Source organism: Eriocheir sinensis, chromosome 20, assembly GCF_024679095.1.
Source record: "Eriocheir sinensis breed Jianghai 21 chromosome 20, ASM2467909v1, whole genome shotgun sequence".
NCBI lineage: Eukaryota > Metazoa > Arthropoda > Malacostraca > Decapoda > Varunidae > Eriocheir > Eriocheir sinensis.
Window position 1 is genome coordinate 15,531,331 of NC_066528.1, and position 13,184 is coordinate 15,544,514.

The window sequence follows — 13,184 nt, forward strand, 5'->3', positions numbered from 1 at the left end:
GGCATGTTCCTCCCTTCTCCTTTGTTGTTAAATGCAACAATGAACAATCAATCGATCAATACTACTGAAGGTAAAACTCGTATTTCTACAATATTAGGCTAGTGGTTTTAAGATATGGTAGTAGCCTTTTGGGGTGTCTGGGATGAATTCATGCCCTTGCATTTACTAGCAGTTAACGTCTTGGTGCTCCCGGCGGCTCCTCCCACGTGTGAACGCAATTGCTCCCGAGAGCACCCAGCTGGTCTAGCCGCTAGATCGTCGCAGCTGAATTGCCGACTAGGAATTGCCAGGTGTATAGCCGCCTTTACTTCGGTCCTGAGCGGAGCGGCCTTCAGATGCAGCGGAGGAAAATGATGCTCAAAACGCTTCTCTCGAATGACTTAACTTCATAATTTTCAAGTGGACTGGTATTTTTTTTATAAGAGGCCTAGCTAGAAAGGAAAACAACATTCCAATAATATTTTTTTTGTATCTGAAATATCATCGATTCCTCTATCTTACGAAATATTTCCCTCCAATCAAGCTCTTGTGAATCACTTCTAAGAGGTCAGGGCTACATCCAACATGCAAATTTTCTGTTAGTAAAAGTATAATGCATCCCCATTATCATCACCATCATCGTCGTCGTCGCCAGTCACCTCTAGTCTCCCCGGGATCTACAGACCTTTTCCCAGCGTTGTCTGGTGCATTCACGCGCTCCATTCTGCTGCGCAAATTATCTGATTCGTTTTCTCCCACTGATCCTCTATTTTTTTCTGCTCTGGCTTATACAACGACTGGGTTACTTACCTGTTACTTCTGTTGTTCATTTGTTATCAGTTTTATGCATGACACAACCTGCCCAAGTCCATTTATATATGTAATTCGTGATCCTTAATTATCTTCAGACAGTCTGTTGCAAGATACGTGATGTTCGATTATCTTTCTATCTTATCTGCTGGTGTATCTTCTACTACTACTACTACTACTACTACTACTACTACTACTACTACGACTACTACTACTACTACTGTTACTGATGATGATAATAATAATAATAATAATAATAATAATAATAGTAATAGTAATAACGCCATAGCTGCTGCTGAGTCATGGTTCTATTTTGCGGTAGCTGAGGCCTGTCACCACCCACGCGACTCTCCCATCCCGATAGATAGATTGATAGATAGATTGATAGGGCAGGATCATCAAGCAGTTATAGTTATTAGGTCGATTAGTTGGTGTACTGACTATTTTTCAGCTTTTAACATCATCTTGCTTATTAACACGATTTTTTTCTTCTTTTTACGGCATAATGCATCTAATCCATTCATTGAGTCAGATTGATATGCGGTTTGTGTGTGTGTGTGTGTGTGTGTGTGTGTGTGTGTGTGTGTGTGTGTGTGTGTGTGTTGCGCCTATAACTTTGTATAAAAAGGAGTATAAATTCCTTCATCTTCAACTCCTCTCTCTGACCATCGTGTTCAGTTGGAAGCTTAATCTAATCTTTGTATTACTTCCTTACAAGGGAAGAGGAGGCGCAGGTCCACCAGTAACAGCCCCCCCCCCCCCCCCCCTTGCCTTAGGACGAGAAGTAACGCTCAGTGTGCCTTGCCCAACCAGTGGCCTTACACAATCAGGTACTCCTGGCTTCCTGCCCGGCCTTCCACCACTCCTTGAGGGGAGGACCCGGCCTTTGTTGAGTGGTTGTGCTGCTCTACTGCAGTAACATTATTAGCTGTCGTAGAGGTTGTGGGTCTACAGTAGCTGTGGGTTCTGCTTGTAGATGTTTTCCTGTTAGTAAGTCACTCTTGTATTTTGAAGATTGGTGTCCAGCGGCTGACCTGTTTAGTCTAGTCATTGTTACATTGTGCCTTCCATGCTGTTGTGCAAAACAGTGGCTGTGTATTGTGCAGGACTACGCACATCAACGCACCTCAGAGGCCACAGCCAAGGTTTACTACAAACAGATAACTTTGTTGTCTGTAAGACCTAAAGATGTTTTATTATCAAGATAGTGGTTAATGTACAAGAGGTCATCACAGGCAGATTCAGTGTGTAATGTTATAAAGCAGATACACATCCTGTGCTGCAGCAGAGCAATTATCTAGTCACACAAGGTCCTATACTTTTGTCCAGTCATATGTAGAACAGTTTAGATACATGTACTAACCTAAGTATTGGTTATAAATAAGTACCTGAAGAGTGTATTCACTCACCCTTCTACATGTACTAACACCTTCACGGAGAACTTGCAGTAGTTTTATACATAAGAACAGTCTGCAAGAGGCCGGTAGGCCTGCTAATCCCACCTAATATCGCTGTCCATGAATTTATCCCTGTTGAATCTGAATTTATCCAGTTTAAACCCATTACTTCGTGTCCTATCATCCATTTATAAACCTCGATCATGTCCTTTCTAGAGAATGCAAGTTTAACTGTTTGAGTCTTTCCTCGTATGGCAAGTTTCTCAACCCCTGAATCATCTTAGTCATCCTCCTCTGCACATAACAACATAAGGGTGCTCCACATCAGGTCTGGAGAAGCAGTTACATGGAACAGTTTTATATAACAACATAACGGTGCTCCACATCAGGTCTGGAGAAGCAGTTACATGGGACAGTTTTATAACAACACATCAGGTCTGGAGAAGTAGTTACATGGGAGTTTTATATAACAACATAACGGTGCTCCACATCAGGTCTGGAGAAGTAGTTACATGGGACAGTTTTATATAACAACATAACGGTGCTCCACATCAGGTCTGGAGAAGCAGTTACATGGGACAGTTTTATATAACAACATAACGGTGCTCCACATCAGGTCTGGAGAAGCAGTTACATGGGACAGTTTTATATAACAACATAACGGTGCTCCACATCAGGTCTGGAGAAGTAGTTACATGGGACAGTTTTATATAACAACATAACGGTGCTCCACATCAGGTCTGGAGAAGTAGTTACATGGGACAGTTTTATATAACAACATAACGGTGCTCCACATCAGGTCTGGAGAAGTAGTTACATGGGACAGTTTTATATAACAACATAACGGTGCTCCACATCAGGTCTGGAGAAGTAGTTACAAGGGACAGTTTTATATAACAACATAACGGTGCTCCACATCAGGTCTGGAGAAGTAGTTACATGGGACAGTTTACAGCCAATACAACAGTTTGTCAGCTCCAAAACCAAACACAGAATACAACAAAAGTTCCTTGTAGCTCCAGTGTTTGGCGTTGATATAAAAAGGAGGAGGGAATTTTAGGAAACTTTATAGTAAATCTCTTTATTATTACCTGGTATTGAGTATAAATAACGGGTCATTGTGGGGAATATGGTTTGGTTTGGGCGCTGACAGTGACTGTGTTGGACTGTCGACCTGGCCAATAGACAGTAACATCTGTAAGGCAAACAAACCCTTCACAAGTGACTTATCTAACCCCTGACAGTTTGCTTTATTATAAATGTCAGGAAGTGGTGAGCAAGCATTATTAACAACTAAAAAATCATAACACAAAAGGCCAAAAAAAAGTGTTCATTCAATTCAACATGGAGATATTAAAAGTAAAACTGGTTAAATAGGTGTCGAAATATATCACCTTGAGGAATGCCTCCTCTACCAGCCAAAACCTGCTGCAGCATTCATCAACCATTGCACTTACTTGCTTACACTACATTTACCATTAACATTTACATTTTCTGGCTGCTGGGAAGTCACCATAATCAGAAACACGGCCACCAACACACCGTGACTTAACTTAACACAGGCAACACGCTGTAACACAAGGCTAAGTAACAGTCCGGTGCACTAAGGTCACTATTCTCAAACACATCCTTCTCTTACCTCAGTCATTTCTAAAGGCCAAGGAAGAGGTTAAACGCGTCATCTTGAGTGTTTCTTTACCTTCATGGTGCAGGAACTTTGCCAGACTACCACCAGGTCATAAAACTACTACCACTGGAAATGCCCACAAATCCCCTGAAAGCCTTGTTAAATGTGTGTGCTTGGCGCTGAAAGTTTACGAACATGACCCTAAGGCAGTGGGGCAAGGAACGGTGTGTGCTTGTTGCCCAGCGTCCAGGAAAGAGTTTGTGCCGCTGTCCAAGTGTTATCAGCTGTAATGATGCTGTTTGTGACCGTCTGTGCCTTTGGACAAGAAACAGATTATGCGGCAAACCAAAAGACTCCTAGTGGTAGTTTTCTTATCGGCGCTGTCCCCTCCTATAAAAAGTGCATGAATTCAGGAACCTTACTTAAACTTACTTAAGCCTTACTTAATAACAGGACGCGCATTCAGTTGGTTCATGACAGTATCTAAGCTTCATAATCAGCATGGTCGAGTTCAATTATAGGAATCTTTATCATACACATTACTTTTTTTTATTAAAGTATGTCCTCTGGTGGTGCTGGTACGAGACACACTGAGTGGTTCATAGAGACCATTTTCCACGACTGCTGTCCCTTGTCGTTATATTATAGGAATCTTTATTATACAAGTCAGTGTCTTCATCTATGGGTGTGTCCTCTGGTGGTGCTGGTACGAGGGACACCGAGTGGTTCATAGAGATCGTTCTCCACTACTACCGTCCCTTGCCGTTCACATGTAGCACCAGGGTTGGCAGGTCCAGGGAGAGGTTCATACAGGTTGTTCTCCACGACGTATACTTGTTGCTGGTCATCCCTGGCACTGGTGGGGTTTACAGGTCCAGGGAGAGGTTCATACAGGTTGTTCTCCACGACGTATACTTGTTGCTGGTCATACAGGTTGTTCTCCACGACGTATACTTGTTGCTGGTCATCCCTGGCTCTGTTGGGGTTTACAGGTCCAGGGAGAGGTTCATACAGGTTGTTCTCCACGACGTATACTTGTTGCTGGTCATCCCTGGCTCTGGTGGGGTCTAGGAGGCCTCCGAGTGGTTCATACAGGTTGTTCTCGATGACATGGTCTTGTGTGGGTGTGAGTGGGTCAGGCTGGTGATGATACTGGACCCCCATGCCTGTTGATCAGTTGTTATAATAGTAGTAGAAGTAGTAGTAGTAGTAGTAGTAGTAGTAGTAGTAGTAGTGGTAGAAATAGTAGTAGTAGTAGTAGTAGTAGTAGTAGTAGTAGTAGTAGTAGTAGTAGTAGTAGTAGTAGTGTAATCAGTTTTTAATAATTTTACATACGTATTATCATTTCTAGTATCACACACACACACACACACACACACACACATATCCGCTCCGCTAGCTTATACCGCTCCGGTAGCTCAATGGTTTAAGCGCCGTGTTGCAAGGCTACACGGCCAAACAGGCGGCGGTTCGAGCCCCGCTCTGGCCGGATTCTTTCCGATGACTAGGAGTGGTTACTGCCCCCCCTTGAGCCAGGGGGATGGGGTGTGTGGTGTGTGAGGTCCTGGCAGTACCCAGAGATCGACGATAATGAGCACTTGCTCGTGTCGGGAGGGTACCGCTGGCGAAAGCGAGTCCAACTCGTGATCAGGCCGTGGTGAATTACACACACACACACACACACACACTGATGCACATATTATGTTCCTGGTTTACGTAAATTATATGGTGGACAAATGAAGACCATGAGGAAAGTGGAAACTGAGAAGGACTTCAAAATACTCCGGGATGATCCAGACGGGACTCACGAATGGAACCAGTCTTGGGAAACGAAATTCAGGGCAAGAAAAGCAAATTATTGGCCGACAGTTGTAAGAGACAGCACTGAACTATTCATTGGGAAACTGACGGATTACAAGAACGAGAGGGGAGTGTGGGAGCTGAATGGGTGTGGGGGGGGGTGATTCAGCCTGATCTGTCACCCATAAGACACAATAACCAGGTCATCCGCGAGGCCTTTAAGCTGTAGACAGACTTGAGTGAATTTTTGCGAAGAGAGGAAAGAAAAGACATGATGGCTCTTTTGCGCCTTAGACTTGAATATACAAAGCAGAAGAACGAAAAGTGTAATGAAGATGGAGAGAATACAAGTAGTTAGTTACATAGGAAAAGGATGTGGCTGCTATTCTTAGAGAGAGAGAGAGAGAGAGAGAGAGAGAGAGAGAGAGAGAGAGAGAGAGAGAGAGAGAGAGAGAGAGAGAGAGAGAGAGAGAGAGAGAGAGAGAGAGAGAGAGAGAGAGAGAGAGAGAGAGAGAGAGAGAGAAGAGAGAAGAGAGAGAGAGAGAGAGAGAGAGAGAGAGAGAGAGAGAGAGAGAGAGAGAGAGAGAGAGAGATTAACAAAGGAACATGGAAAGGTTTGAGAAAGGCAGACGAAGGATGGAATACAGTTTTCCACATCGAAGCTTTGAAAGGTCAAACAGCCTCGGCAAAGAGATCGTCAAATATAAATAAATAAATAACCACAAAGCTACATATGACAGCTGAGACTCGAAGCCCCACGAGAGCAGCGCATTTCCGGCGGTGCTACGGTCTTTGTTCTCAGACGCTCCCGGCTCCCATATCAACTATATCCAAAGGTCATAAAGGAGGTCAGCAGGGGTTCTAATGCGTTCTTTTTAGGTTCATGGCACAGAAGAAAGGTCAAACTACAAGCCGAGTCATAAAACTTCCCTTGGAAATGCCCAAAGCTCCCTCGAAAGCTTTATCAAGTGCTTGGACGCCGAAATTGATAAGGTTAATTAAGGTCATATTTTTAAACATTTAGGAACCCAAGCACACACATTTGACAAGGCTTTCGTAGGAGCTTCGGGCACTTCCAGGGTATAGTTTATGACCCTTCTGGTAGTCAGTCTTCTTCTGTACCATAAACCTAAAAAACACTCACTATAACCCGATTGATGTCCTTTTTCGGCCTTGGAAATAGTTGATGTGAGCGGCGGAAGCGTCTGGGAATACCGACCTGTGACCTTACGTAAAATCACAACAAGGAAAAGACACAATACTAACGTGATGCCGCTGATCTGCGTCTTCGTCGCCTGCGGCAGACCACCACCACCACCACCACCACCACCACTATCACCAGGAATATCACCACCGCCACCACCGGCACCACTATCAGCAGCACCACCGACGGAGACGAAGACGGAGATGACGCAGGGGACGGGAAGGGATCTGTGGCTGTGGTTGTTGATGTCTTTTCCGTAGTGGTTGGGGTGGTGGTAGTCGTGGTTGGGGTGGTGGTAGTCGTTGTTGGGGTGGTGGTAGTCGTTGTTGGGGTGATGGTAGTCGTTGTTGGGGTGGTGGTAGTCGTTGTTGGGGTGGTGGTAGTCGTGGTTGGGGTGGTGGTAGTCGTTGTTGGGGTGGTGGTAGTCGTGGTTGGGGTGGTGGTAGTCGTTGTTGGGGTGGTGGTAGTCGTGGTTGGGGTGGTGGTAGTAGTGGTTGTAGTCGTTGTTGGGGTTGTTGTTGTCGTGGTTGGGGTGATGGAGGTCGTGGTTGTGGTGGTGGTTGTAGGTGGGATAGTGCGTGAAGGTGGCCTGAATGGAGGGTTCTCACAGGTGTACTCAGGATGGGGCGATGGACTCGACCCCACATTTACATGACAATATGTTCCTGGAAGGCCACTTTTCCAGTTTGAGGGCCCACGAGCCACAACACTCAGACCTCCAAGGGACCGACATTCGCCACTCTCATGACGAGTGCATTTCCTTCGGCAATAATCAGTAACCAGATCAAAGATAATGAGGCAATATTTTTTACCACGATTCCAGCCTTCGTGCTTTGTTACGTTCACTTTCATCCTCGCCCACTTCTCTCCTGTGTCAGGGAAGCAAGGGGCAGCAGGGAACCAAGCAACGTGTTGAGCATTCCCTTGATTTACTTTGACGCTGATCCCTGCAAAATCTCTCCCCGGCTGCACGAACCCCTCGGTCCACAGATTGTTTCCTACTGCATTGAAAGACATCACTTCGTTTTCTTCCGAGTATCCGACTTCTTTATCAAGGTCGCCACAGAACAGCTGGGCCGAGGCGGGGTTGAGGGCGCCCCCAGCACCCAGAGCGAGCAAGGCAGCGACAAGCACACCGGTCTGCACCATGGCGAGTGTATCTCTGTGTGTGGATAAGCGAGCCTACGGGTTCAGCATGGGACAGGATATCCTATCGACGACGTCTCGCACACACACGCTGTCATCTTTGTTCACTGTTGCAACTATGAGGAGCTCCGGCCACCTTAATTAAAGATTTTCCAACTTATACCACATTGTTCCAAATAATAACTCACTCTATGTAAAGCAAAACGGATAACACCTAATGTGTGGGCACTACGGGTTCCCTCACGAGTTACTTCCCCTAACCCTCAGCGCGTACCCCACATACAGACTGTATAGCTCCTGTTTGTGTTTCGTGTTTTCCTTATCTATTGGGTTGAAATACAATCCTTCCTTAAAATATGTTAATAAAAGATAGTGGTTTGTAATTACAGCGCTCATGAATGACAGTTTTATGTTGCCATCAATTATAATCTTTATATATTGCCTTAATCAGAAACACGGCCACCAACACACCGTGACTTAACTTAACACAGGCAACACGCTGTAACACAAGGCTAAGTAACAGTCCGGTGCTCTAAGGTCACTATTCTCAAACACATCCTTCTCTTACCTCAGTCATTTCTAAAGGCCAAGGAAGAGGTTAAACGCGTCATCTTGAGTGTTTCTTTACCTTCATGGTGCAGGAACTTTGCCAGACTACCACCAGGTCATAAAACTACTACCACTGGAAATGCCCACAAATCCCCTGAAAGCCTTGTTAAATGTGTGTGCTTGGCGCTGAAAGTTTACGAACATGACCCTAAGGCAGTGGGGCAAGGAACGGTGTGTGCTTGTTGCCCAGCGTCCAGGAAAGAGTTTGTGCCGCTGTCCAAGTGTTATCAGCTGTAATGATGCTGTTTGTGACCGTCTGTGTGCCTTTGGACAAGAAACAGATTATGCGGCAAACCAAAAGACTCCTAGTGGTAGTTTTCTTATCGGCGCTGTCCCCTCCTATAAAAAGTGCATGAATTCAGGAACCTTACTTAAACTTACTTAAGCCTTACTTAATAACAGGACGCGCATTCAGTTGGTTCATGACAGTATCTAAGCTTCATAATCAGCATGGTCGAGTTCAATTATAGGAATCTTTATCATACACATTACTTTTTTTTATTAAAGTATGTCCTCTGGTGGTGCTGGTACGAGACACACTGAGTGGTTCATAGAGACCATTTTCCACGACTGCTGTCCCTTGTCGTTATATTATAGGAATCTTTATTATACAAGTCAGTGTCTTCATCTATGGGTGTGTCCTCTGGTGGTGCTGGTACGAGGGACACCGAGTGGTTCATAGAGATCGTTCTCCACTACTACCGTCCCTTGCCGTTCCCATGTAGCAGCAGGGTTGGCAGGTCCAGGGAGAGGTTCGTACAGGTTGTTCTCCACGACGTATACTTGTTGCTGGTCATCCCTGGCACTGGTGGGGTTTACAGGTCCAGGGAGAGGTTCATACAGGTTGTTCTCCACGACGTATACTTGTTGCTGGTCATCCCTGGCACTGGTGGGGTTTACAGGTCCAGGGAGAGGTTCATACAGGTTGTTCTCCACGACGTATACTTGTTGCTGGTCATCCCTGGCACTGGTGGGGTTTACAGGTACAGGGAGAGGTTCATACAGGTTGTTCTCCACGACGTATACTTGTTGCTGGTCATCCCTGGCTCTGGTGGGGTTTACAGGTCCAGGGAGAGGTTCATACAGGTTGTTCTCCACGACGTATACTTGTTGCTGGTCATCCCTGGCTCTGGTGGGGTTTACGAGGCCTCCGAGTGGTTCATACAGGTTGTTCTCGATGACATAGTCTTGTGTGGGTGTGGGTGGGTCAGGCTGGTGATGATACTGGACCCCCATGCCTGTTGATCAGTTGTTATAATAGTAATAAGTAAAAGTAATAGTAGTAGTAGTAGTAGTAGTAGTAGTAGTAACAGTAGTAGTAGTAGTAGTAGCAGTAGTAGTAGTAGTAGTAGCAGTAGTAGTACTAGTAGTAGCAGTAGTAGTAGTAGTAGTCAGGGTCAAAGGAGTAGTAGTAGTAGTAGTAGTAGTAGTAGTATAATCAGTTTTTAATAATTCTATATACGTATTGTCATTTCTAGTATCACACACACACACACACACACACACACACACACATCCGCTCCGCTAGCTTATACCGCTCCGGTAGCTCAATGGTTAGAGCGCCGTGCTGCAAGGCTACACGGCCAAACAGGCGGCGGTTCGAGCCCCGCTCTGGCCGGATTCTTTCCGATGACTAGGAATGGTTACTGTCCCCCCTTGAGCAAGGGGGATGGGGTGTGTGGTGTGTGAGGTCCTGGCAGTACCCAGAGATCGACGATAATGAGCACTTGCTCGTGTCGGGAGGGTACCGCTGGCGAAAGCGAGTCCAACTCGTGATCAGGCCGTGGTGAATTACACACACACACACACACACACACACACACTGATGCACATATTATGTTCCTGGTTTACGTAAATTATATGGTGGACAAATGAAGACCATGAGGAAAGTGGAAACTGAGAAGGACTTCAAAATACTCCGGGATGATCCAGACGGGACTCACGAATGGAACCAGTCTTGGGAAACGAAATTCAGGGCAAGAAAAGCAAATTATTGGCCGACAGTTGTAAGAGACAGCACTGAACTATTCATTGGGAAACTGACGGATTACAAGAACGAGAGGGGAGTGTGGGAGCTGAATGGGTGTGGGGGGGGGTGATTCAGCCTGATCTGTCACCCATAAGACACAATAACCAGGTCATCCGCGAGGCCTTTAAGCTGTAGACAGACTTGAGTGAATTTTTGCGAAGAGAGGAAAGAAAAAACATGATGGCTCTTTTGCGCCTTAGACTTGAATATACAAAGCAGAAGAACGAAAAGTGTAATGAAGATGGAGAGAATACAAGTAGTTAGTTACATAGGAAAAGGATGTGGCTGCTATACTGAGAGAGAGAGAGAGAGAGAGAGAGAGAGAGAGAGAGAGAGAGAGAGAGAGAGAGAGAGGGATATTTTAACAAAGGAACATGGAAAGGTTTGAGAAAGACAGACGAAGGATGGAATACAGTTTTCCACATCGAAGCTTTGAAAGGTCAAACAGCCTCGGCAAAGAGATCGTCAAATAAAAATAAATAAATAACCACAAAGCTACATATGACAGCTGAGACTCGAAGCCCCACGAGAGCAGCGCATTTCCGGCAGTGCTACGGTCTTTGTTCTCAAACGCTCCCGTTCCCCATATCAACTATATCCAAAGGCCATAAAGGAGGTCAGCAGGGGTTCTAATGCGTTCTGTTTAGGTTCATAGCACAGAAGAAAGGTCAAACTACAACCTGAGTCATATAACTTCCCCTGGAAATGCCCAAAACTCCCTCGAAACCCTTGTCAAATACGTGTGCTTGGTAAAAGGGTTGGTTTTCTCCGACGTTTTCGCCTCTCGCATCAGCTGTATTTCCAAAGGTCGAAAAGGAGATCACTCGGTTTGCAAGGTTCTCTCTAGTTTGATGGTACAGAAGAAGGGTCACGCTACCGCCAGCCCGTAAAACTACTCGTGGAAATGCCCTAAACACTGTATACGAAAGCTTTGTCAATTACGTGTGTTTGGACGCCGAACCCAAGCACACACATTTGACAAGGCTTTCGTAAGAAGCCTCGGGGACTTGCAGGGGTAGTTTATGACCCTTCTGGTAGTTAGTCTTCTTCTATACCATAAACCTAAAAAACACTCACTATAACCCGATTGATGTCCTTTTTCGGCCTTGGCAATAGTTGATGTGAGCGGCGGAAGCGTCTGGGAATACCGACCTGTGACCTTACGTAAAATCACAACAAGGAAAAGACACAATACTAACGTGATGCCGCTGATCTGCGTCTTCGTCGCCTGCGGCAGACCACCACCACCACTACCACCACCACCACTATCACCAGGAATATCACCACCGCCACCACCGGCACCACTATTAACAGCACCACCGACGGAGACGAAGACGCAGAAGACGCAGGGGACGGAAAGGGATCTGTGGCTGTGGTTGTTGATGTCGTTTCCATAGTGGTTGAGGTGGTGGTAGTCGTGGTTGGGGTTATTGGAGTCGTGGTTGGGGTTATTGTAGTCGAGGTTGGGGTGTGGTTGGTGTCGTGGTTGTGGTGGTGGGGGAGTGCCTGAAGGTGGCCTGAATGGAGGGTTCTCCCAGGTGTACACAGAAGGGTGTTTACTTTTAACATTTACATTGCCCTGAGAGAGAGAGAGAGAGAGAGAGAGAGAGAGAGAGAGAGAGAGAGAGAGAGAGAGAGAGAGAGAGAGAGAGAGAGAGAGAGAGGATGGGGGGGCTGGGCGTTACTATTTTAGACAGTGAGTGAGCTATAGGAAACAGTTTTTATCTCTCTCTCTCTCTCTCTCTCTCTCTCTCTCTCTCTCTCTCTCTCTCTCTCTCCGGCAAAGAAGGAGAAGATAGAGACAAAGAAAAGCGGGGGATGAGAAAGGAAGGAAGGAAGGAGAGGAGGAAAGAATGGAAGGAGAAGAGGAAGAAGAGGAAGGAGAGAAGGATGGAGGAAAAACATGAAGGGAGATGGAGAGAAGGAGAAAGAAATACCTCGAAAAAATGACTCTGTATCTGTCTGTCTGTCTGTCTGTCTGTCTGTCTGTCTGTCTGTCTGTCTATTTATTTATCTATCTACATATCAGTGTTTCCACGTCACTGCCGCTCCACAAGCAAAACAACTTGGCTTTATCGGCACCGTTTCCCGCCCCGGTGATGCTTCTGAGGGTGACAACTGATCCCCCCCACCGCCCCACCGCCCTCTCTCTCCCTCTACCTCCCCTCAACTCCTTCTCCAACTCCTCCTCCTCTTACTACTACTACTACTACTACTACTACTGCTACTACTACTACTACTACTACTACTACTACTACTACTAACTAGACTGTATGGCGAACATTATTACAACGAAGTTTTAACATTAGCGACATATTTAGGAATGATGTAACAGACTAACTAGGGTGTATAGCGAACTTATTTATAGCGAAGTTTTAACACAAGTAGGATAAACATATAACAGACAAGCTAGAGTATATAGCAAATTTTATTATAGTGAGACTTTTACATGGCGACATACTTAGAATATGTGTAACAGGCTAACTGGGGTGCGTGGCGAACAATACTGTGGGGAAGTTTTAACATAGTGACATACGTAGGATATGTGTAACAGGCTAACTGGAGTGTGTGGCGAACAATACT

The 13,184-nt window shown here is 45.6% G+C and overlaps 1 protein-coding gene across 1 annotated transcript; it reads right to left on the reverse strand.

The window, feature by feature from the left end:
* Nucleotides 1–9,196: 9,196 nt before the first annotated feature.
* LOC127001073 (uncharacterized) lies at nt 9,197–12,045 on the reverse strand. The gene is made up of 2 exons (XM_050865244.1): nt 11,801–12,045; nt 9,197–9,810 (listed from the first exon to the last, which is right to left on the reverse strand). The coding sequence occupies exons 1-2, from the start codon at nt 11,994–11,996 to the stop codon at nt 9,197–9,199; spliced, it is 810 nt and encodes a 269-aa protein (XP_050721201.1). The 5' UTR covers nt 11,997–12,045.
* Between the last annotated feature and the right edge of the window lie 1,139 nt (nt 12,046–13,184).

Excerpts from the sequence above, each read along its gene's own strand:
- LOC127001073 (XM_050865244.1), bottom strand. The coding sequence starts at position 11,996 with ATGGAAACGACATCAACAACCACAGCCACAGATCCCTTTCCGTCCCCT. Across the intron at positions 9,811-11,800 it reads ACGCAGATCAGCGGCATCAC|GCATGGGGGTCCAGTATCAT; the intron begins GTTAGTATTGTG and ends ACTGATCAACAG.